This window comes from Loxodonta africana, chromosome 3 (assembly GCF_030014295.1).
Source record: "Loxodonta africana isolate mLoxAfr1 chromosome 3, mLoxAfr1.hap2, whole genome shotgun sequence".
NCBI lineage: Eukaryota > Metazoa > Chordata > Mammalia > Proboscidea > Elephantidae > Loxodonta > Loxodonta africana.
Window position 1 is genome coordinate 146,496,854 of NC_087344.1, and position 22,484 is coordinate 146,519,337.

Consider the following 22,484-nt stretch of genomic DNA (forward strand, 5'->3'; position numbering starts at 1 on the left):
CAAAAAACAAAATAATAAATGTTGGAGGGGCTGCGGAGAGATTGGAACTCTTATACACTGCTGGTGGGAATGTAAAATGGTACAACCACTTTGGAAATCTATCTGGTGTTTTCTTAAAAAGTTAGAAATAGAACTACCGTACAACCCAGAAATTCCACTCCTCGGAATATACCCTAGAGAAATAAGAGCCTTCACACGAACAGATATATGCACACCCATGTTTATTGCAGCACTGTTTACAATAGCAAAAAGCTGGAAGCAACCATGGTGTCCATCCACAGATGAATGGTTAAATAAATTATGGTTTATTCACACAGTGGAATACTATGCATCGATAAAGAACAGTGATGAATCTGTGAAACATTTCATAACATGGAGGAACCTGGAAGACATTATGCTGAGTGAAATTAGATGCAAAAGGACAAATACTGTATAAGACCACTATTACAAGTTCTTGAGGAATAGTATAAACTGAGAAGAACACATTCTTTTGTGGTTACAAGGGGGGGAGGGAGGGAGGGTGGGAGAGGGTTATTTACTGATTAGTTAGTAGATAAGAACTACTTTAGGTGAAGGGAAGGACAATACTTAATACAGGGAAGGTCAGCTCAACTGGACTGGACCAAAAGCAAAGAAGTTTCCGGGATAAACTGAATGCTTCAAAGGTCAGCGGAGCAAGGGCGGGGGTTTGGGGACTATGGCTTAAGGGGACTTCTAAGTCAATTGGCATAATAAACTCTATTATGAAAACATTCTGCATCCCACTTTGAAGTGTGGCGTCTGGGGTCTTAAATGCTAACAAGCAGCCATCTAAGATGCATCAATTGGTCTCGACACACCTGGATCAAAGGAGAATGAAGAACACCAAGGTCACACGATAACTATGAGCCCAAGACAGAAAGGGCCACATGAACCAGAGACTTACATCATCCTCAGACCAGAAGAACTAGATGGTGCCCGGCCACAACCAATGACTGCCCTGACAAGGAGCACAACAGAGAACCCCTGAGGGAGCAGGAGAACAGTGGGATGCAGACCCCAAATTCTCATAAAAAGACCAGACTTAATGGTCTGACTGATACTAGAAGAATCCTGGTGGTCATGGTCCCCAGACCTTCTCTTGGCCCAGGACAGGAACCATTCCCAAAGACTGCTCATCAGACATGGAAGGGACTGGACAATGAGTTGGAGAGAGATGCTGATGAAGAGTGAGCTACTTGTATCAGGTGGACACTTGAGACTGTATTGGCATCTCCTGTCTGGAGGGGAGATGGGAGGGTACAGAGAGTTAGAAACTGGCGAAACGGTCACGAAAGGAGAGACTGGAAGAAGGGAGTGGGCTGACTCATTAGGGGGAGAGTAAATGGGAGTATGTAGTAAGGGGTATATAAGTTTATATGTGACAGACCGGCTTGATTTGTAAACTTTCACTTAAAGCACAATAAAAATTTTTAAAAAAAAAAAAGAAGAAGATTGAAGAAATACCCTGTCGCTGTACCAAAAACAATTGGTCGATACTCAACTATTTCAGGAAGTAGCATATAATCAAGAACAGATGGTGTTGAAGGAAGAAGTCCAAGCTGCACTGAAGGCATTGGCAAAAAACAAGGGTCCAGGAATTGATAAAATACCAATTGCGATGTTTCAATAAATGGATGCGGTGCTGGAGGTGCTCACTTGCCTATGCCAAGAAATTTGGAAGACAGCTACCTGGCCAACTGACTGGAAGAGATCCATATTTGTACCTGTTCCAAAGATAGGTGATCCAGCAGTATGAGGAAATTATCGAACAATATCATTAATATCACACACAAGTAAAAATTTGCTGAAGATAATTCTGGTATTCTCCGCTTTCAGCCATAATCCATTTGACATCAGCAATGATATCTCTTGTTCCACATTCTCTTCTGAATCTGGCTTGAATTTCAATGAAAAAGAGAGAGACCCTCAATAAGATGGATTGACACAGTAGCTGCAACAGTGGGCTCAAGCATACCGATGATTGTGAGGATGGTGCAGGACCAGGCAGTGTTTCATTCTGTTGTATAGAACTGACTCGACAGCACCTAACAACAACTGAACATCTCCATATTGATGTTTCTTCAAAAAAAAGGCCAGTAAAATTCAACATATCCACATCTAAACTTGCGCTTTCTTCTCCCTTTCTCTCTCCATCCACCATCTGTTGTACCTGTTTCTCCCCAGCCTTCATTTCAGTTAGTGGTACTACCATCTGTCCGTCACCAAATTGCTCAAGCCAGTAACCCAGGAGTCATTCCTGATTCCTACTGACTCTGACTTATAGCGATCCTATAGGACAGAATAGAACTGCCCCGTAGGGTTTCCAAGGCTGTAATTCTTTTTTTTTAAGTTGTGCTTTAGGTGAAAGTTTACAGCTCAAATTAATTTCTTATACAAAACTTTATACACATATTGTTTTGTGACATTAGTTTCGATCCACACAATGTGACAGCACATTCTCCTTTTCCACCCCAGGTTCTCTGTGTCCATTCAACCAGTTCCTGTCCCTTCCTATCTTTTCATCCTGACTCCAGATAGGAGCTACCCATTTGGTCTCGTGTGTCTGATTGAACTAAGAAGCAGGCTCCTCACATGTATTATTTTTTGTTTTATAGTCCTGCCTAATGTTTATCTAAAGAGTGGCTTTCGGGAGTGGTTTCAGCTCTGGGTTAACAAAGCATGTGGGGGCCATAGTTTCAGCAGTTCCTCCAGTCTCTTTCAGACCATTGTCTGGTTTTTTACATGAATTTGAGTTCTGCTCCACACTTTTTTCCTGCTCCATCAGGGATTCTCTTGTGTTCTCTGTCAGGGCAGTCATTGGTAGTAGCCAGGCACATCTAGTTCTTCTGGTCTTAAGCTGGTGGTGTCTCTGGTTTATGTGAACCTTTAGTCTCTTGGACTAATATTTTCCTTGTGTCTTTGGTGTTCTTCATTCTCCTTTGCTCCAAGTGGGTTGGGGACAAATTGATGCATCTTAGATGGCCACTTGTAAGCTTTTAAAACTCCAGATGCCACTTAACAAAGTGGGATGCAGAACATTTTCTTAATAAATGTTGTTATGCCAGTTGACTTAGATGTCCCCTGAAACTATGGTCCCTGGGCCCCACCCCCAGCTACTCTGTCCCTCAAAGTGTGTGAATGTGTCCAGGAAGCTTCTTAGCTTTTTCTTTGGTCCACCTGAGCTGACTTCCCCTCTATTGTGTGTTGTCCTTCCCTTTACCGAAGGTGATTCTTGTTTACTGTCTAGTTAGTGAATTCCCCTCTCCCTCCTCCCCACTCTCGTAACCATCAAATAATGCTTTCTTCTGTGTTTAAACTTTTTCTTGAGTTCTTATAATAGTGGTCTTATACAATATTTATCCTTTTGTGAGTAATTCCACTCAGCATAATGCCCTCCAGATTCATCCATGTTGTGAGACATTTTGCAGAATTCATCATTGTTCTTTATCATTGCATAGTACTCCATTGTGTGTATGTACCATAGTTTGTTTATCCATTCACCTGTTGATGGGCACCTAGGTTGTTTCCATCTTTTTGCAGTTGTGAACAATGCTGCAATGAACATGGCATGCATGTCTATTCGTGTGACGGCTCTTATTTCTCTACGATGTATTCCTAGGAGTGGGATTGCTGGATCAAATGGTACTTCTATTTCTAGCCCTTTAGGGAAGTGCCAAATCATTTTCCAAAGTGGCTGTACCATTTTACATTCCCACCAGCAGTGCATAAGTGTTTCAGATTCTCTACAACCTCTCCAACATTTATTATTTTGTGTTTTTTGGATTAGTGTCAGCCTTCTTGGGGTGTGATGGCATCTCATTGTAGTTTGATTTGCATTTCTCTAATGGCTAATGATCGTGAGTAAGGCTGTCATTCTTTACGGAAGCAGACTGCCACATCTGGTGGGTTCGAACCGCTGACCTTTTGGTTAGCAGCTGAGTGCTCTAACCGCTGCACCACTAGGACTTCTACCAAAATAATATAGTACTTTCTAAATATGGCCATTGTTGATGTAATGCCATCTTTTTTCTCTGACAGGAGTATTTTCCATTTTCTCTTCCTGAGGAAAAATAAATATGGTGTATGTGTTTGTATATGGAGGGGGAAGTAGGGTATCTTGGAGGAATAAAAGGAAGAAAGATTTCTGCCTCACTTTCAATGACTCTGTGTCTCTTAGAACTGTCTCTTATATCACAGAAAAAGGCTATGGTTATCTAATTTATACTACATTCCCCTCAACATACATTCTGACCACGATTTTCCTGACTGCAAATTTATCAGGAGCCACAGTGACCTTCTTTCTTTCTGTCCCAAGTCCAAATTCCCAGAAGGGAAGAAATACCTCAGTTTAAAAAAAAAGACAATTTGGAATTTGTTGTTGTGTGCCGTCAAGTTGATTCTGACTCATAGTGACCCTGTAGGACAGAGTAAAACTGCCCCATAGGCTTCCTAGGCTGTAATCTTTACGGAATCACATCTCCAGGTTTTTTCTGCCTGAGTGGCTGGTGGGTTCAAATCCACCAATCTTTCATTTAACAATCTAGCATTTAACCACTGCACTACCAGAGCTCCTTAATTTGTAATTAGGACTGCACTAGAATAATATAAACTCAAAGCTGTTAGTGGCCATCCTTTACCACGTGCAGAAAGAATCAAAGATAGCTGGACTACAGAAGAGAAGAATCAAGTAGAAGTAAAGAGAGAAGCAAAGATAAGAATACCAGAGCTGGGGTTCTGATGACTTTCCACGTCGTGGTTCCAGTTCCTTCTGAAGCCTAGCTGCGTTGCTGCTTTTGGATTCTGTGAAATATCTATATACATGTAATACATTGCCCTTAGCTTGAATTGTTTCTGTTACTTGCAACTGTAGTGAAAATTTGGGAAAATCTGCAGTACTTCCTACTAGCATCAGCCTTTTATAAGGGCAATTCCCCCACATATTCAGCACACTTCTGTGGAAAGCAGATTAAAGTTGCTTTCTTATCGGACAAATAATGTTCTGTTACATACACACACCTTACACATACATGTGTACACAACCATTATACCAAATCTTCTGAACTTATGCACATCCCTGATTGTACAATTCTATTCTTATATGCAAATTTATGTACTATAAAAAAAAAATAGCACCACATAAAGATACACATTATACCTTGAAATATACACACACACTCTGCATTTTCTTTCTCAGTGACCAGTGCAAAGAAGGAGCCATAGATTTACCCTACGAAACATGTGACAACAAAATTTGTTGGTTTTTTTCCCAAAACTATCCAAATTTTAGTTGTTCTGATCTCTTGTCAGACCATGTTATTTAATAACGTGAATTGATATTTAATTCAGAGGATGTAGTTGCTAAATGCTTGTTTCCAATGTGCTTGCAAGTTCTACAAATATTTTAATATTGTATATTGTCAAATTATAGGTCTATATGAAAAAACAAAAAATGTGTACCTTAGTGCACATAATATAATTGAAAATTCTTCTTATGCTTCCTATAACTGTGAAAACATTCTTTTAACTGCAGCTTCTCATATATGGTTATAATTACAAAAGGTAATTTTTTTAATTGAAGAAATTTTTTTTTTTATTTTTAAGATATGGCAATGTGAGAAATATACTTTTTAGTTGTAAAAACAAAAATTAGATGATTTTTTCAGGTCAGTTCCTTCTTATATACTATGTTTAGATATTCAAACTTCTTATCCTTTAAATGCATTCTCAATAAAAAGTATGAGCTTTGTTTAATTTGAAGAAAATTGCTTTGGGATTAATAAATTCATTTGCATTTGCTATGCCATTCTCAGTATGAAAATTTAATGTACTTGGAAGAACGTGCAGGATAATATCAGTGTGCAAGCACATTGGAATGTGCACATTTAAATACTAGTCAAAAGGCAATTCTACCTCTTTTTTATACTCTTTGGTATAAACATGCATTAAATTGCAAATTCGAGGACTCTAGTTCACCAGTGTGATCATTTTCTTTATAAATAAAGAATGAAAAGATAATATAGCATTTGATGGAAAAATTAGAAGATGTCTCTTTTGTCATTTAAAAAAAGAGTAAAAACATGAAGTGCATAAATTCATGATTAGCATAAATTAAGAACTGCAAATGTCAAAGTAATACTCTTTTAGAAATATTAACTCTAGTAGCCTTTACACAGACCAAATGATTTGAATTTATAGCTAGGATGTGAGGCTAAGTGTATCAGGGATGCCTGCTGTTCTTCGCCCCTCCCTCCGAGCCCCAGGCCTTTTTTAAGCACTTACCTCTTGCCCTGTGAGCCATTAGTGACCCTGTTAAACTAATTTTAAATATTTTATTTCAACACATTTCTATTTGATGTCATTCATAAATTTACCTTAAATACTCGGAAGTGGGGCTTTAAAACGTATAAATTAATATGTGGCAAATCTATGAAAATATATGCATTTCAGAGTATGGAATCTGTTAACCTTAAAGTTTACCGAAGAGTATAAAAAGAAACCAACCAAACCTGTTGCCGTCAAGTTGATTCCGACTCATAGCAACCCTATAGGACGGAGTAGAACTGCCCCATAAGGTTTCCAAGGAACAGCTGCTGGATTCGAACTGTTGACGTTTTGGTTAACAGCTGAGCACTTAATCACTGCACCCCCAGGGCTCCACCAAAGACTACAGTTTAGGTTAATTTTCCCCAAGAACCTTATTCTTCCAGTTATCAATCTCTGTAAATGTATGTTCGTTAATAAGACAAATTCAGACAATTCTAAGGATTAGGGAGGGGGAAGCATTTATATTTTCTAAGTACCATTTCATAGGGTCGCTACGAGTTGGAATCGACTCGACGGCACTGGGTTTGGTTTTTTTGTTTTTTTTAAGTACCATATCTAACAGAAATAACAGTCCAAAGTTTTTGTCACTTAGATAGTATCTATTTGCTGGCATTTAAACAAACTTACATACAGTCCTTATTACTAACAAGATTCACCAACTCTGGTTTGAAATTTTTGAGAGCCCTCAGAGTCTGTAAGACTAAGCTCCTAGTTTTCATCACAGGAAACAAATGTGCATAGTCACTGTGCACCATCTTGTGGTTACATCTAGAAATGCATCTTTGTGGAAGTGGGATTAAGGACAAAGACAACTCATTATCCCTTATTTGAATTAACCATTGAAAATGGTTAAAACGCTTGGCTGCTAACCAACAGGTTAGAGGTTTGAGTCCACCCAGAGGTATCTTGAAAGAAAAGCCTGGTGATCCGCTTCTGAAAAATCAGCCATTGAAAACCCTGTGGAGCACAGTTCTACTCTGACACACTTGAGGTAGCCATGATGTGAGGGCAACTGATTCAGCCCTTTTTTCGAAACAACAACCTGCAAGACATTTCCTCTTAGTCTACTCACCCCCCAAAAAGTTTCCTTCTCTAAATTAAATGAATTCTTTGGGAATAACTAAGGTACTTACTATAACTAGGAAGGCAGAATGGTTGAGAGATCAGCCTCTGGAATTAGACTACATGAATTAGAATCTCAAACTATTAATATAAGTAGACTCTACAGCTACAATGGGTTGGGTTTGTACAGCTACTTATTAACTGTATAGCCTTGGGCATGTTACTTAACCTTTGTATTAATTAATTTTATCATCTGGGAAATGGAGATTTAATAAGACTGCCTTATAGACAGACAACCAAGAATAACCAGTTATTTGAAGAACATCTGAAACACATAAAAGAAAGTCCAAAATAAATAGAGTATGAATGTTAGAGCGACAGGATAATTCCAAAATGTAGTAAGATTAAAATTCTAATTTGTAAACTTGGAGAAATTAAAGATTAAATTGCAACCATAAAACATAATAGACATGTGGAAGATGGAGTAGTCAGATGCTTTGTGTGGTCCCTTTTACAACAAAGACCTGAAAAAACAAGTTAATTGATTATATATGACAATCTAGGAGCCCTGAACATCAAAGACAAAGTTGAGGAGTTGGACTGAGTGGCAGGGGGAAGGAGAGATAGTTCAGAAGCAGTGAGGATTTGCCAGACCTGACCTGGCTGGCAACCTGCAGGCTGGATTGGCTGGTGCACATGGGCTGAGGTAAGCAGTAGTGCTTGGGACACATTTTCCACACCAGGAGAAACCGAGCGGCGGAGAGTCTGCACATACCTAGTAACAGCTCTAACCACCTGGTGACAGGATGTGAGAGCTTCAAAGATGCAAATAATCAAACTAGCTCACACGAGCAGCCTATATGGGCATATCAAAACAAGAAGCTAGGGCCCAGTAAACAAACATAAAATAAATAAATATAATAACTTATTGATGGTTTGGAGAAAACCATCAATATCAAATCACATAAAGAAGCAGACCATAATGGCTTCAGCAAACAACCAAAACAAAGAACCAAGAAACCTCCTGGAGGAAGATAAGATCTTGGAATTACCAGAGGTAGAATTCAAAAGATTAATATACAGAGCTCTTCAAGAGATCAGGAAGGAGATCAGGCAAAGACCAAGCCAAGGAACACACAGACAAAGCAACAGAGGAACTTCAGAATGTTATACAAGAGCGTAATGACAGATTTAACAGGCTGCAAGAATCCATAGAGAGATAGCAAATAGAAATCCAAAAGATTAACATTAAAATTTCAGAATTAGACAACTCAATAGAAAGTCATAGGAACAGAATTGAGGCAATGGAAGTCAGAATTAATGAGATTGAAGGTAAAGTACTTGACACCAACTTATTTGAGGAAAAATCAGGTAAAAGAGTTTTAAAAAATGAAGAAACCCTAAGAATTATGTGGGACTCTATCAAGAGGAATAACTTATGAGTAATTGGAGTGCTGGCACAGTGGGGATAACAGAAGAGAATTGTTGAAGATTTGTTGGCAGAAAACTTCCCTGATACTGTGAAAGATAAGAAGATGTCTATCCAAGAAGCTCATCAAACCCCACACGGGATAGATCTCAAAAGAAAGTCACCAAGACATAATCAAACTTGCCAAAACCAAAGTTAAAGAGAGAATTTGAAGAATGGCTAGGGATAAATGAAAAATTATCTACAAAAGAAAGTAAGATTAAGCTGTGAATACTCAGCAGAAACAAAGCAGGCAAGAAGGCAATAAGATGATGTATATAAAGCCTTGAAGAAAATAAAAATTGCCAGCCAAGAATTATATATCTAGTAAAACTGTCTCTCAAATTCATGACGAAATTAGGGCATTTCCAGATAAACAGAAGTTAAGGGAATTTGTAAAAACCAAACCAAAATTAAAAGAAATACTAAAGGGAGTCCTCTGGTTAGAGAATCAGTAATATCAGATAACAACCCAAGGCTAGAACACAGGACAGAATAACCATATATCAACCCAGATAGGGAAGTCGCAAAAATAAATCAAAGCTAAAACACTGCAAATAGGGAAACAGAGATGTCAATATGTAAAAGATGACAACATTAAAACAAAAAGAGGGACTAAAAAATCATAGAACTTTCATATGGAGAGGAACTCAAGGTGATATCAAGAAGTAAAAGACTGGTTTAAACTCAGAAAAATAGAGGTAAATACTAAGATAATCACAAAGGAAACTAAATATCCTACACATCAAAATGAAAAACATAAAGAATCAGCAAATACAAAATCAACAACAATGAAAAAGAAAAACGACTCAGCACAGAAAATTAAGTGGAACAAAGAAACTGTCAGCAACACACACACAAAAATACATCAAAATGACAGCGCTAAACTCATACCTGTCAATAATTATGCTGAATGTAAATGGACTAAATGCACCAATAATGCCACATAGAGTGGCAGAATGGCTTAAAAAAAACACAATCCATCTATATGCTGCCTATAAGAGACACACCTTAGATGCAAAGACGCAAACCAAAACCCAAAGGAAGGAAAAAAAATACATATCAAGCAAACAACAATCAAAAAAGAGCAAGAGCAGCAATATTAATCTCTGACAAAATGGACTTTAAAGTAAAATTCACCACAAAGGATAAGGAAGAACACTATATAATGATTAAAGAGTCAGTACACCAGGAGGACATAACCACAACAAATGTTTATGCACCCAACGACAGGGCTGCACAATACATAAAACAAACTCTCACAGCATTGAAAAGAGAAATAGCTCCACAATAGCAGTAGAAGTCTTCAATACACCATTTTCGGTGAAGGACAGAACATCTAGAAAGACACTTGATAAAGACGTGGAAGATCTAAATGCCACAACCAACCAACTTGATCTCATAGACATATACAAAAATAAATCAAAGCTAAAACACTGAAAATAGGGAAACAGATGTCAATATGTAAAAGAAGATAATATTGAAACAAAAAAGAGGGACTAAATAATGTAGTCATAAAACTTTCATATGGAGAAGTCAAGTTGATATCAAGAAATAAAAGACTGATTTAAACTCAGAAAAATACAAGTAATTATTAAGATAATCACTAAGGAAACTAGCAATCCTATACATCAAAATAAAAAACAAGAAAAACATAAAGACTCAGCAAATACAAAATCAACAGCAATTAAAAAGATGAAAAGAAAATATATAAAGAATAACTCAGCACAGAAAATAAAACCATAAAAGTAGAAATCAGTAACAGAAAAAGCCAGGAAAAAAAAAATCAAGTACATAGAAACTGAACTGAAACTTTCGGTGGCAAGTCTAGTGCCTGACTGGAACCAGGGAGGCAGATGAGTAACTACCTCGTGGAAGCTTTCTGCAAGATAGGGAGCCTCTTGCAAGATGAGAAATGGCTTTTAACAGCTCCTCACAAGACTGCCTATCTTGCCATATTCCAAGAAGGATCACAGGACATTCCACCAACAGTTGGGCCTTGCCTGCATGGTCTATCTGACATGAGTTGCCTGGCACATCCATTTCCCTACACACACAGGATAACTGACAGTTCTACCACTACGGTCTCATCTTGTGCTCTCTGTCTTACTTTCTGAGCACTGGGCTTCTTTCAGTTCCTTCAGTGTGCTGTGCTGTCCATTGTCGTGGAGCCTTTGCAGGTGCCATCCCCTCTGCCTGAAACACCCTTTCTCCCACCTCTTTGCCTTGTTAACTCCCATCAGTCCTAAGCTCACTTGTCACTTCCTTGGGAAAGCCTTCCAAGACATTTCTGATCAGGCCAGTTTCTCCTGTTAACATATCTCTCTCCTTCTTATCATTCAGAACAATATTTATTTATGTCGTTGTTGTTGTTAGCTGCTGTTTAGTCAGTTCCAACTCATAGTGACCCTACATACAACAGAATGAAACACTGCCCAGTCCTGTGCCATCCTCACAATTGTTGTATGCTTGAGCCCATTGTTGCAGCCACTGTGTCAGTCCATCTTGTTGAGGGTCTTCCTATTTTTCACTGGCCCTCTACTTTACCAAGCATGATGTCCTTCTCCAGGGACTGATATTATATAATCTGTAATTAATTTAATAATAGAGTTATTACATACACTAGTATATTAGTTTATCATTTAACAATTTAAAAAATATTTTCACATACGTAATTTCATTTTGGATCCCTGGTGGTGCAGTGGTTAAGGGCTTAGCTGCTAACCAAAACGTTGGTAGTTCGAATACACCAGCTGCTCCTTTTAAACCCTATGGGGGCAGTTCTACTCTGTTTTGTAGGGGCACTATGAGTCAGAACCAACTTGATAGCGTATAACAGCAACAGCAGCAAATTTCATTTTATCTTTTTGTATAGAACAGGTATTACAGATACCCTGTGTTTAACAGTGAAGAACTCATGTTTGAACTCATGTTTTCTTACCGTTGTGTGCCTTGTACTTCACTGTTTTTCATGCAAGAACATTAAATATAAGGCAGCATACAGTAAGCCAAAGGCACAAAGAAAATGCTATAGCAGCCCAAGGAAGGAGAAATCACATCAGATGGGGTGAAAAACCCTGTTGCCATCAACTCAGTTCTGACACTCAGTGACCCTATAAGAGAGAGCAGAGCTGCCCCGTAGTGTTTCTAAGACTGTAATCTTTACAGAATAGACTGCTACATCTTTCTCCCATGAAGCAGCTGGTGTGTTCAAACAACAGACCTTTCGGTTAGTAGCCACGTGCTTTAACCTCTGCGCCACCAGGACTCCTTCTCCATGATAGAAGCATCATTTGAATTGGCCTTGAGAGCTGATAGTCTTCTGATAGATAAAGATGCAAGAGCCTTCTAAGACAAGAGGTAGTCTCAAAGGTACAGTCATAGAAAGGCATGAGACTATTTGAAGAACGGTAAGTAAGATGTGTTTTGATGGATATAGGGTTAATATGGGTGCTAGAAAGGGAGGTTGGAATTAGATTGTGGAGGACTTTGAATATGACAGTAGGAAACAACTAACATTTTTTAAGTAGGCAAAAGATCTGATCACAGTTGAACTTTAGGAGGATTAATTAAGCAATGGTGTATTGAATAAATTATAGCATAAACCCATTTAAAAAACCCATTGTCATTGAGTTAATTCCGACTCATAGTGACCCTAAAGGACAGAGTAGAACTGCCCCATAGGGTTTCCAAGGAGTGCCTGGTAGATTCGAACTGCCGACCTTTTGGTTATCAGCCGTAGCTTTATAACCACTATGCCACCAGCATTTCCAATTGTAGCATAGTAGGGCTGTATTCAAGGAAACCAGTTATGGTTTAAGTGAAAGGTAATGAGAGCATGAACTGGGGCAAAACTTCTCAACTACTGAGTCATGGCTCACCTTACAAAGTGTAATATTGAAGCCTTTCAGCCAGGGACCACTAGGAACACACCTGTACTTGAGGAAAGTTAAACAAAAAACCAAACCCATGGCTGTCCAGTCAATTCCAACTCATAGCGACCCTATAGGACAGAGTAGAAGTGCCCCGTAGGATTTCCATGGAGTTTCTGTTGATTCAAACTGCTGATCTTTTGATTAGCAGTCAAGCTCTTAATGAGGAAAGTTAGGCTTATTTAACTTGCTGCAGCAAAGGAGGGCTCAATACCAGAACTGTGGGTCATCTCAGAGATTGGAGAGAAGCTTACTCGAGGATTTCAGCTTGTACTGGGTGATTCTTAAGAGGATTAGGAAAGCAGAGGTTAGTTCTAGATTAGGTGTTCTCAGAAAGCAGGGTACTGAGTATTTTGGCATATTTAATCTTGAGGTGGGAAGATTAAAGAAATAGTAGTCATTTGTGTTAGACGGAAGAGGGGAATGTTTCGTTATTGTTGTGGTTCTTGAGTGTCCTTGTCTCTTTCTAGTTTCAGAAACAGTTACATAGTGGCCAAGTCTATGTCATCTTCTACTATGGTCACAGAGTAGCCTTGTCTGAATATTGTTTATGTTCTGCCAAAGTTGTTTATGCTCAGTTGGGGATACTATGGTTTAACTGTCAGCTTCCAACTGCCAGTGATGTTTTGTTACTTTATCAGTACCCAATATATTGATCTGCTCAGCCCTTAAAGTGACCTGCCAGTTGCCTTATATGGTGAGCAACCTCATCCATTTACCCCAGGGTGCTATACCTATGTTATCATTATTTAGGTGTGCCATGACTTGAAAGGGTTGATTGAGCAGTGACACTGAAAATAAAGAATAGAGGACCAAGAAAGATGGTAAAGGTTTTCAAAGCTCTCTGCTATCTCTGGAAACCCTGGTGGCACGGTTGTACAGAGTTCGGCTGCTAACCAAAAGGTCAGCAGTTCGAATTCACCAGGCACTCCTTGGAAACCCAGTGGGGCAGTTCTACTCTGTCCTATAGGTCCGCTATGAGTGGGAATCAACTCAAAGGCAATGTGTTTCATTTTTTTGGGTTTTCTGCTATCTCTAACATGGCTAGTTCACTTAAAATCTATGCTCCAGCAAAAAAAAAAAAGCTGATTTCTGTTCCTACAATCTGAGGTTTGCTCCCTTTGGGAATTATGCCCTCTACCCGGAATATAAGGAGCCCTTAGTGGTGCAGTGGTTAAAGTGCTTGGCTGCTAACCAAAAAGTCAGCAGTTCAAACCCACCAGCCACTCCATGGGAGAAAGATGGTAGTCTCCTTCCATGAAGATTACAGCCTTAGAAACCCTATGGGGCAGTTCTGCTCTGTCCTATGGGGTTGCTATGATTTGGAGTCAACTCGACAGCAATGGGTTTAAACTGGAATATGTTTCCCTGATCCTCTTCTCATGTCCAAACACTGTTTGTCCTTCAAGGATCAGTTCAAATATCTCTCCCATACCCCATGTTACTAATGAGAGCTAAGATGAAAAAGCCTACTTAAAATATAATAAGTGTAAGATATGTATTTGGATACATTAATTTTAACTTAGAGGAATCAAGTTGGAAGCAATCCCTCCTGTCTAAGAATTCATGTAGCAAATTTCCTATATCCCTAAAGCACTTACGTCTAACATCTATTAAATATGACTGGAGCCTTATCTGCTAGCTGCTGTCAGTGGTGCTGTGAAAATACCATAAAGTTTTACTTCTTTCCATGTTCTCCAGACTTAAGTCTAAAAGCAACAGAAATGTTTCAAAGCCCCACCCTCATTCTCACCTCATTGAGAACATGTTACTGATATTCTGCTATATTTATTTATACCAACATAATGGCTGAGAGAAGCTTCTAGGTGGCTAGATGTTCCTTGTGAAAAACTGCTATGAGGCTAATAGTGGGGCAGGGACTGTTGTCAGAAATATCTTTTTTAAATTATATATTAAATGGGTTAACATTTGAGTAAGCATGAAAATCATACCTTTTTGTACCATCCGAAAAGAAAGAGACTGGATAAAAATAAATTATGTCAAACTCACAGTAGCAGATGTAGTAACAAATAGGTTTGTTTTTCTTATATTTAGGAACGACTGCCTACAAAAAACTGGGAAACCGAGAATGTAATCATCACTGTAAAAATAAACATACATGTGGACATGACTGCTGTGAGTTCCATAAAACAAGTTTATTTCAGGCTTTGAAAATCAAAAGGTCTTTAATGAATGGTAATAACATTCTAATTATTGGTGTATGATATTTATATATGTATCTTATAACCCTCAAGTAATTTTATTTCTTTTGTGGGCAACATGGAAAAAAGTAAATATTAGATTTGAAGAAATTTGGCTCTATGTAAACAATAACTAAAATTTAACCTAAAGAAACAAAAATTTCTTTTAATAGGTAAAGTTGGAGTTGCACAGAAGTCAGGTGTTAAAGAGCCAACAATCTCTTCATATTTATCTGATTTAAGAAACAGGAATGCCGTTTCATCTCTTCCTCCAGTTAAGCGTCTCAAGGTTAGTTTTAATAGCATTTGTCCCTTTGATCTATAATTAAATGTATATGAATATTATTTTGTTTAGTGTATCAGGTAGGTATCCATGGTGTATTTTAGAATTAATTGTGGGCTTGACTAGGAATATGACCATTATTCATAATACTGTTTCTAAAGGGTAAGATATTTTTAGTTTTTAATGACCAACCAGTGCATCTACTTTGGAGCATAGTTATCCAGATCCTTCCCTCATCAGCTTTTTTTGTGAACCAGAAGAGGGAAAAGGAGAGGGACATGTAGCTTGGCTTTGTTCAGCAGAGGGAACTAGACACATCAGTGCTGGGCTGGAAAGTCTGAAGCTGATGTTGATTCATGCACCTAGATGAGTACTGAGCATGAATCTCCCTTCCAAGTGATAAAAAAATGGGAGTTGCTGTTTATCCTAAGTCTAAGGCTTCATAACCAGGACAAAATAGTTGATCGGGCCAGAACAGAACCAAGAAAATGGGAGAGTGCACATTTCTTTTCTAGAGCTTTTATAAGGATGAAGATTCTAAGTCATGGGCTAAAACAAAGGGAATGTTGAGAAACAGGGAGAGGCATGAAGTTTGAAATGGTCACCACTTTCTCTGCAATTTTTTTTTTTAATTTAGTAGCCCAAGTTTCCCTTCGTTCTTTCTTTCTTTCCTCTTTCTCTTCCTTCCTTCCTTCCTTCCTTCCTTCCTTCCTTCCTTCCTTCCTTCCTTCCTTCCTTCCTTCCTTCCTTCCTTCCTTCCCTCCCTCCCTCCCTCCCTCCCTCCCTCCCTCCCTCCCTCCCTCCTTCCTTCCTTCCTTTTCTTTCTTTCCTTCTTCCCTCCCTCTCTCCTTCCCTCCCTTCCTCCTTCCTTCTTGCCTTCCTTCCATATTCATTGATCACCAACAATATGTCAAGCACTATGATAGGTGCTAATAAAAAAAAAAATACACAGTGATAAATAAGACAGTTTTAGTCTCAATTCATAAAGCTTATAGTTGAGTAAAGGATACAAGTAAGTAAACAGGCCTTTTCACTATAGAGTGATAAGTGATTCTGCGACAGCAGAATATAAAATGCTTGAGTTTTGATAGAAAGTGTACTCAATCTATATTTGACACGTCAGGAATGAATTCCTAGCAGACATGATTGAAACCTGAATGAAGTTTAGGCATAAGTCAAGTATGGCGGGGCATTAGAATGGTGGTAAGCAGAATGGAAAAGTATTCCAGACATAGAGAATATACAAAGGTCCAGAGGTGAGAGAAAGAGAGGAGAATCTTTAAAAGAACTAAAGTAATACGGTATGTCTAAAGTTCAGTTATAAGTAGAGGAGTAGAGAGAGATGAGGCTGAAGAGGTAAGCAAGAGCTAGATCATTAAGACCTTTTTGCTATTTGGGGGATTTGGACTTTCTCCTGAAAGTATTGGGAAGGCACTGAAGGGCTTTATGCAGTGACATGATTGGAAATGCATTTTATAAAGTTTTGTCTGTTTCCAGTGTGGAGAATGGGTTAGAGGGTGATATAATAGGAACATAGAGAGTCATTAGATGGCTTTTGCAATAATCCAAGCAAGATGATAGCCTAGTCTAGGGTAGTGACAGAGAATGGAGCAGCAGAGTAATGGAGAGAAGTGACTGGGTTTAAAATATTTTTCAGAGACAGAATCAGCTGTCTTCACACTTAATTGGTTATGAGGGGTGAGGTAGAAGGAATAGTCAAAGATGATGCCCAGCTCTTTGGCTTGAAGCGGGCTTCACTAGAATGGAAACTCTAAAGGAAAAGTAAGTTTGGGGGAATAGAGACATGATAAGTTCAATTTGGAAATACTGAATTTAGAGGCCTGCAAGCTGTGTAGGTAGAAATATCCTACAGACAGTTGGATATAACTGACAATCAGGAGAGAGCTGACTGTAGATATAGATCTGAGAGATGTTCACTGGAGATGATAATTGAAGCCATAGGAGTAATGAGATCTTTGTATGAGAATGTGTAGAGAAAGAGAAGGCCTAGTAAAGAATCATGAGGAATCCCAGCATTTAAGAAGGGCTTGACAAAGGTAGGAAATCTGGTGGTATAGTAGTTAAGTGCTACAGCTGCTAACCAAGAGGTTGGCAGTTCAAATCTGCCAGGCGCTCCTTGGAAACCCTATAGGGCAGCTCTACTCTGTCCTATAGGGTCACTATGAGTCTCAATTGACTCAATGGCACTGGGTTTGGTATTTAGGTTTTTTGAGATCAAAGCTTTTTAGTGGTTACCAGGGACAGGAGGGAGAAGGAAAAGGGAAGTCATTGTTTAGGAAATGAGTTTCTGGTTTTGGTGATAGAAAATTTGGCAATGATTATTGGTGATAGTTGCACAAGATTAATGTACTTGACATCACTAAATCATACATGTGAAAAATGTTGGACTGGCAAATGTTGTGTTGTATATATCTTTTACAATGATTAAGAAAGAAGAAGAAGAAAGGCCTGAGAATGGGGACTTGAGTTTAGAACCAGCCTGAGTTTCTCTCAATTTATTGAGTTTTGAACTTTATGTACAAGCAGGAATTTTGCTGTTTGGCTCATTTGTTAAAATGTTTTGCCATAAAACTGATATTTGAACTTGTTTTTTTTTTCCCCCCATTAATAGCTGCAGATGAATAAATCTCAAAGTGTGAACCTTAAAGAGTTTGGTTTTACTCCAAAATCTTCCCTTCCCGGTATATCAAGGTACAAATATAATGTTAATATCTAGGTAAAAATTTCATCGTAAACTCCGTTTCTCCACGTAATAACTTACTCATGAAAGGATGATCACTACCCTCAAATCACAGTAATCATTTAGTTCCTTAACAAGGCAATGACACCATAAGGGTTTCATTTCTTTCATACCCTAAATGTATTTAGAACTCTACAGTTATAGAATACTTTAACATCCGTTATATCATCTCTTTCCTGAGAAACTGCACTTCCTATGTCTTCCCCTCAGGCTCTCTCTGCTGTCTAAACTTATCAGGTAACAAGAGTGTACTTAGAAAAGGAAAATCATGGTGTGTGAAGTGTAACCTTTTCCATTTAGGGGGCTAATAATATCTCAAATTTTAAAAATACTTTGTTGTTTAAATTGTACTTTATGCATCATCTCTTTTGACCTTAACAACAACCTGACTCATAAAATTAGATTTTTTTTTATCCCATTTTATAGATTAAAAGACCAAGGCTCATACTCTTACCAAGTAAGCAGAAGGCCTCAATTCTCAGTGTTCTTTCCCTATATCATGATGCCTATAAGTTAATAGTATTTTTTTTTTTAATAGGGATGACATTCAGTGTGTTTAACAACCAGTACAGAACCAGCACTGACCAATCAGAACAGATGCCAACATTATTTCTAGAGATCCTAGCTTTTGTTATCTAACTGAAAGTAGCATTACAATAGTTTTTTTAGGCTATATCCAGATAGCAGATATCCATTGGGGACACGTAAACACCTATTTAAACACCTATTTCTAGCCATTGCTACCCCAGCTGATACAGTTTAGTCAGAGAAGTGTTGAGTAGATTAGACCGTATTTTTTTCATTTGTATGAATAAGGACACTTCAAAGTCAGATTAATATTTTCTTAAGCATTTTTAATGGTTTTACTTATATTTATAAAGGTCAGAATATTCAAACATACTTGAATTGCCTATAATGGAACAGTGGGATCAGCATGAAATCTGTGAAAAATTTCACCAACAAGAACCATCTGAATATCAAAACAAAGGTAAATTACTATTGATACGTGATTTGAGAAAGAATATAATTTATCATTACTTCAGATTGACAAGTAATGTTATTGAAATCCCAACATCTGAAATTATTGTGATTATTAACTTGTCAGCATTTTCCTCAGCTTACTGAACCAGCTTTAAATTCTTGGGTCTGTTATTTCAGATGGTCCTGCTATGTCTGACATACAGTTTTTTAAAAATCTCTTCCCCACATAGTGTTGAACTACACCCTCTCCTCACTTATTGACATGGTTGGGTCAATAAGTTCGTTATACAAAATTGGTATTATGCAAAAATGGAGGATGACCACATCAGATCACAAAACAGAGTATGACTGTATCATTACGCAACTGACAAATTACATTATTACAGAACGGCCAAACCACTGAGAATCATGGCCCAGCCAAGCTGACACATAACCTTAACCATCAAAGCCAGCATTATTCTCACCTCTCACCTAGGCATTTGTTACTGTTTGTTACTGTCAGATATATGTCGTTAATGCACAAAATAGTCGGATAGTAGATTTTTTACTGTTATAATTGTGAAATGTTGGATAACAAGATAGTTAATAAGTAAGGAGGTGTATTTTAGTTAAAAAGATACTGTGAGAAAAAACTGAAAAAATAAGGGATCCTTCAGTATCCAAAGTATTAAAATGCTGAATTATTACTTTTGTATACCTTTAGAATTATTTAAAATTATTTTCGTGTTTATAAAATTAGTCCTATTGTACAAAATAGCTGTGTGACCTTGGGCAAATTATTTAACCTTTTTGGGCTTTAGTCTTATCTTTAAAATGAAGTAATTGAATTGCGTGACCTTTAATATCGCTGCAGTACTTAACCCTATGATTCTTATATCTATGATGACATGAGAATATAACCTAGGTTGTGGGGCAGAGTTGGTTGGTAATCTAGATTTGCTTTATATCGGTGTCTGTCATGAATTCTTCAACACTGTGCCTGGTTTATCACTACTCTGGATCCTGCTATTCATAGCTTCATTTCCCTGGGTCATGCTGTTAATAGTCATGCTAACCCAGTCTGTTAAAATGTAGGAGAAATAATCCTGACTATTGAGTTGTTTGTTCAACTGGCTGTATGTTAAATTGAAAGCTTGAGGTTTTCTGAAAATGATTTTATGTACACAGAATTAGCTTCTACCCCTGAGGGAGCAGATCAGTGGGATGCAGACCCCAAATTCTCACAAAAAGACCATACTTAATGGTCTGACTGAGACTAGAGGAATCCCGGCGGTCATGGTCCCCAAACCTTCTGTTGGCCCAGGACAGGAACCATTCCCGAAGACAACTCATCAGACATGAAAGGGACTGGACAGTGGGTAGGAGAGAGATGCTGATGAAGAGTGAGCTAATTATATCAGTTGGACACTTGAGACTGTGTTGGCATCTCCTGTCTGGAGGGGGGATGGGAGGATAGAGAGAGTTGGAAGCTGGCAAAATTGTCACGAAAGGAGAGACTGGAAGGGCTGACTCATTAGGGGGAGAGCAAGTGGGAGTATGGAGTAAGGTGTATATAAACTTATATGTGACAGTCTGATTTGATTTGTAAATGTTCACTTGAAGCTCAATAAAAGTTAATAAAAAAAAAAAAAGAATTAGCTTCTATTGCTACTCTTTCCTCCAATGCTATCACTTTCTGCTTTCCTAGCCATAATTTAATATCTCAGGCAGGCAAGAGCTGGAGTACCCACAGCCATTAGGCCCGATATAAGATAAAGAAGAGTTCCCTAATTTCATCTAGAGTATTTTTTTTATCAAAGCATTTAACCAAATTTTTCAAAACATACATATCATTACAACATGGATAAAAGGTATATGATTGTGAACCCTCTTATTTTTATCTCTCTTCAATGTATAGCCCTTTAGCTTATTCTTTCCATGTGCTATTGCTTTATTCCCTGCCTTCTCCATGTCAGAGTTTATTCCTCTTTCTGTTTACCTTTCTGTTTCCTTTACTTAGTTTTCCTACTTTTATTTCTTTTCCACTTAATATTCCAAATTCAATTTATATTATGGCATAAAAGTCTCATCTAGATATTTGACCTGTGATAATAACTGTATACCCTGTTTTAATGAATGGGTTACTTTTTCCTTTCCTTTCCTTTTCTTTTTTTAAAGAAGGAACCATATACTGTAGTAGTTAAGTTCACAGAATTTAGAAACAGCCTGTCTAGGTTCAACTCCTGGCTCTAACATTTAGTAGGTCTGTAAACTTTCACAGTAATAGTAAATTACTTTGTGTCAATTTCCTCATCTGATTATTTCTTAAGATTGTTTTGATGATTAAATGAGATAATATATGAAAACTCTTAACATAGTGTCTGGTACTATTATTAGTAATTGAATATATTCATTATATTTTTCACACACTAGTTTTTGGTAGCAAGACATACTTTTAATGTACTCAAACACTGCTTTTGAGAATGTTTTAAGAAAAAATGGCAATTTTTATCAGCTGTATCCCAATTTCAAGAAAGGGCGGAGGAAAAAATGTCAGAAACCATTTGAGAAAGTGTGTTGTATCATAGAATTTAAATTAGGAGAGACCTTTGTGCAATTTCTCATTTTAAAGTGAAATAAGCCAAGATTCCGAGAGATTAAATGACTCGCCCAAAATCACATATCTAATTAGTAGCAGGGCCAGAAGTAGATCCCATATCTTTTAATTCCCAGTCCAATGCCATTTTTATAAAACAAAGATGACTTTTAGTTATCAGTGGAGAATTGAAAGCTGAGCATATACTATGTAAACTCTTTCAACTTTCCACGCCCCAACCATATATTACTCTATCTTCACACCCATTGTTAACTCTTTCCCCATCTTAAAGGAAAAATTACCCTTTGTCCTATTCACAGTTAATCTCTATACCTATAAATCATAGTACTGTCCAATCCTGCCCTCCTCTGGAACTTTAGAACACCATTTATCCCTGTCTTCTTTCCCATATTTTCAGTCTCTCCTCTCTATTGGTTCTTTCCTGGCAGCATATAAATACGCTCAAGGCTCTTTTCTTCAACTCCATGTCCCCCTTAAGCTAGTTTTGATTGCAAGTGGCAGAAATTCTATTCAAAGTGACTTTACAAAAAAGAAAGAAACTGATTGTCTCATGTAAACAGAAAAGTCCAGACAGGCACCTGAATTTAATCTTGACTAGACCCAGGGACTCAAATGATCTCATCATGTCTCTGGCTTTCTTTCAGTATTGTAGCTATGCCTTCTGATAATTAGATTCATTCTTGAAACAGGTTTTCTCACATGGCAGGTAGGATGGTGGCCAGCAACCACTAACTCATATCCTCCCAGTTTAGCAACCTCAGTAGAGGTTTGGCAGCTTTGGCAGACCAGAGCTCACTCTGATTGGCTTCATTTGAGTCATGTGTTCATCCGTTGATCAGTCCCTTTACTCTGGGA

General features: G+C 37.9%; 1 protein-coding gene across 22 annotated transcripts in view; it reads left to right on the forward strand.

The window, feature by feature from the left end:
* The window catches only part of HFM1 (helicase for meiosis 1), a 134,077-nt gene that overhangs the window by 99,379 nt on the left and 12,214 nt on the right, over nt 1-22,484 (forward strand). For 21 of the 22 annotated variants that reach the window (XM_064282301.1, XM_064282313.1, XM_064282300.1 and 18 more), the window contains 4 exons: nt 14,863-14,943; nt 15,182-15,297; nt 17,924-18,003; nt 18,934-19,040. In XM_064282301.1, coding sequence (XP_064138371.1) covers nt 14,863-14,943; nt 15,182-15,297; nt 17,924-18,003; nt 18,934-19,040 — 384 coding nt within the window. The remainder of the gene's footprint in view (nt 1-14,862; nt 14,944-15,181; nt 15,298-17,923; nt 18,004-18,933; nt 19,041-22,484) is intronic. The other variant, XR_010321465.1, reaches the window with a different exon arrangement.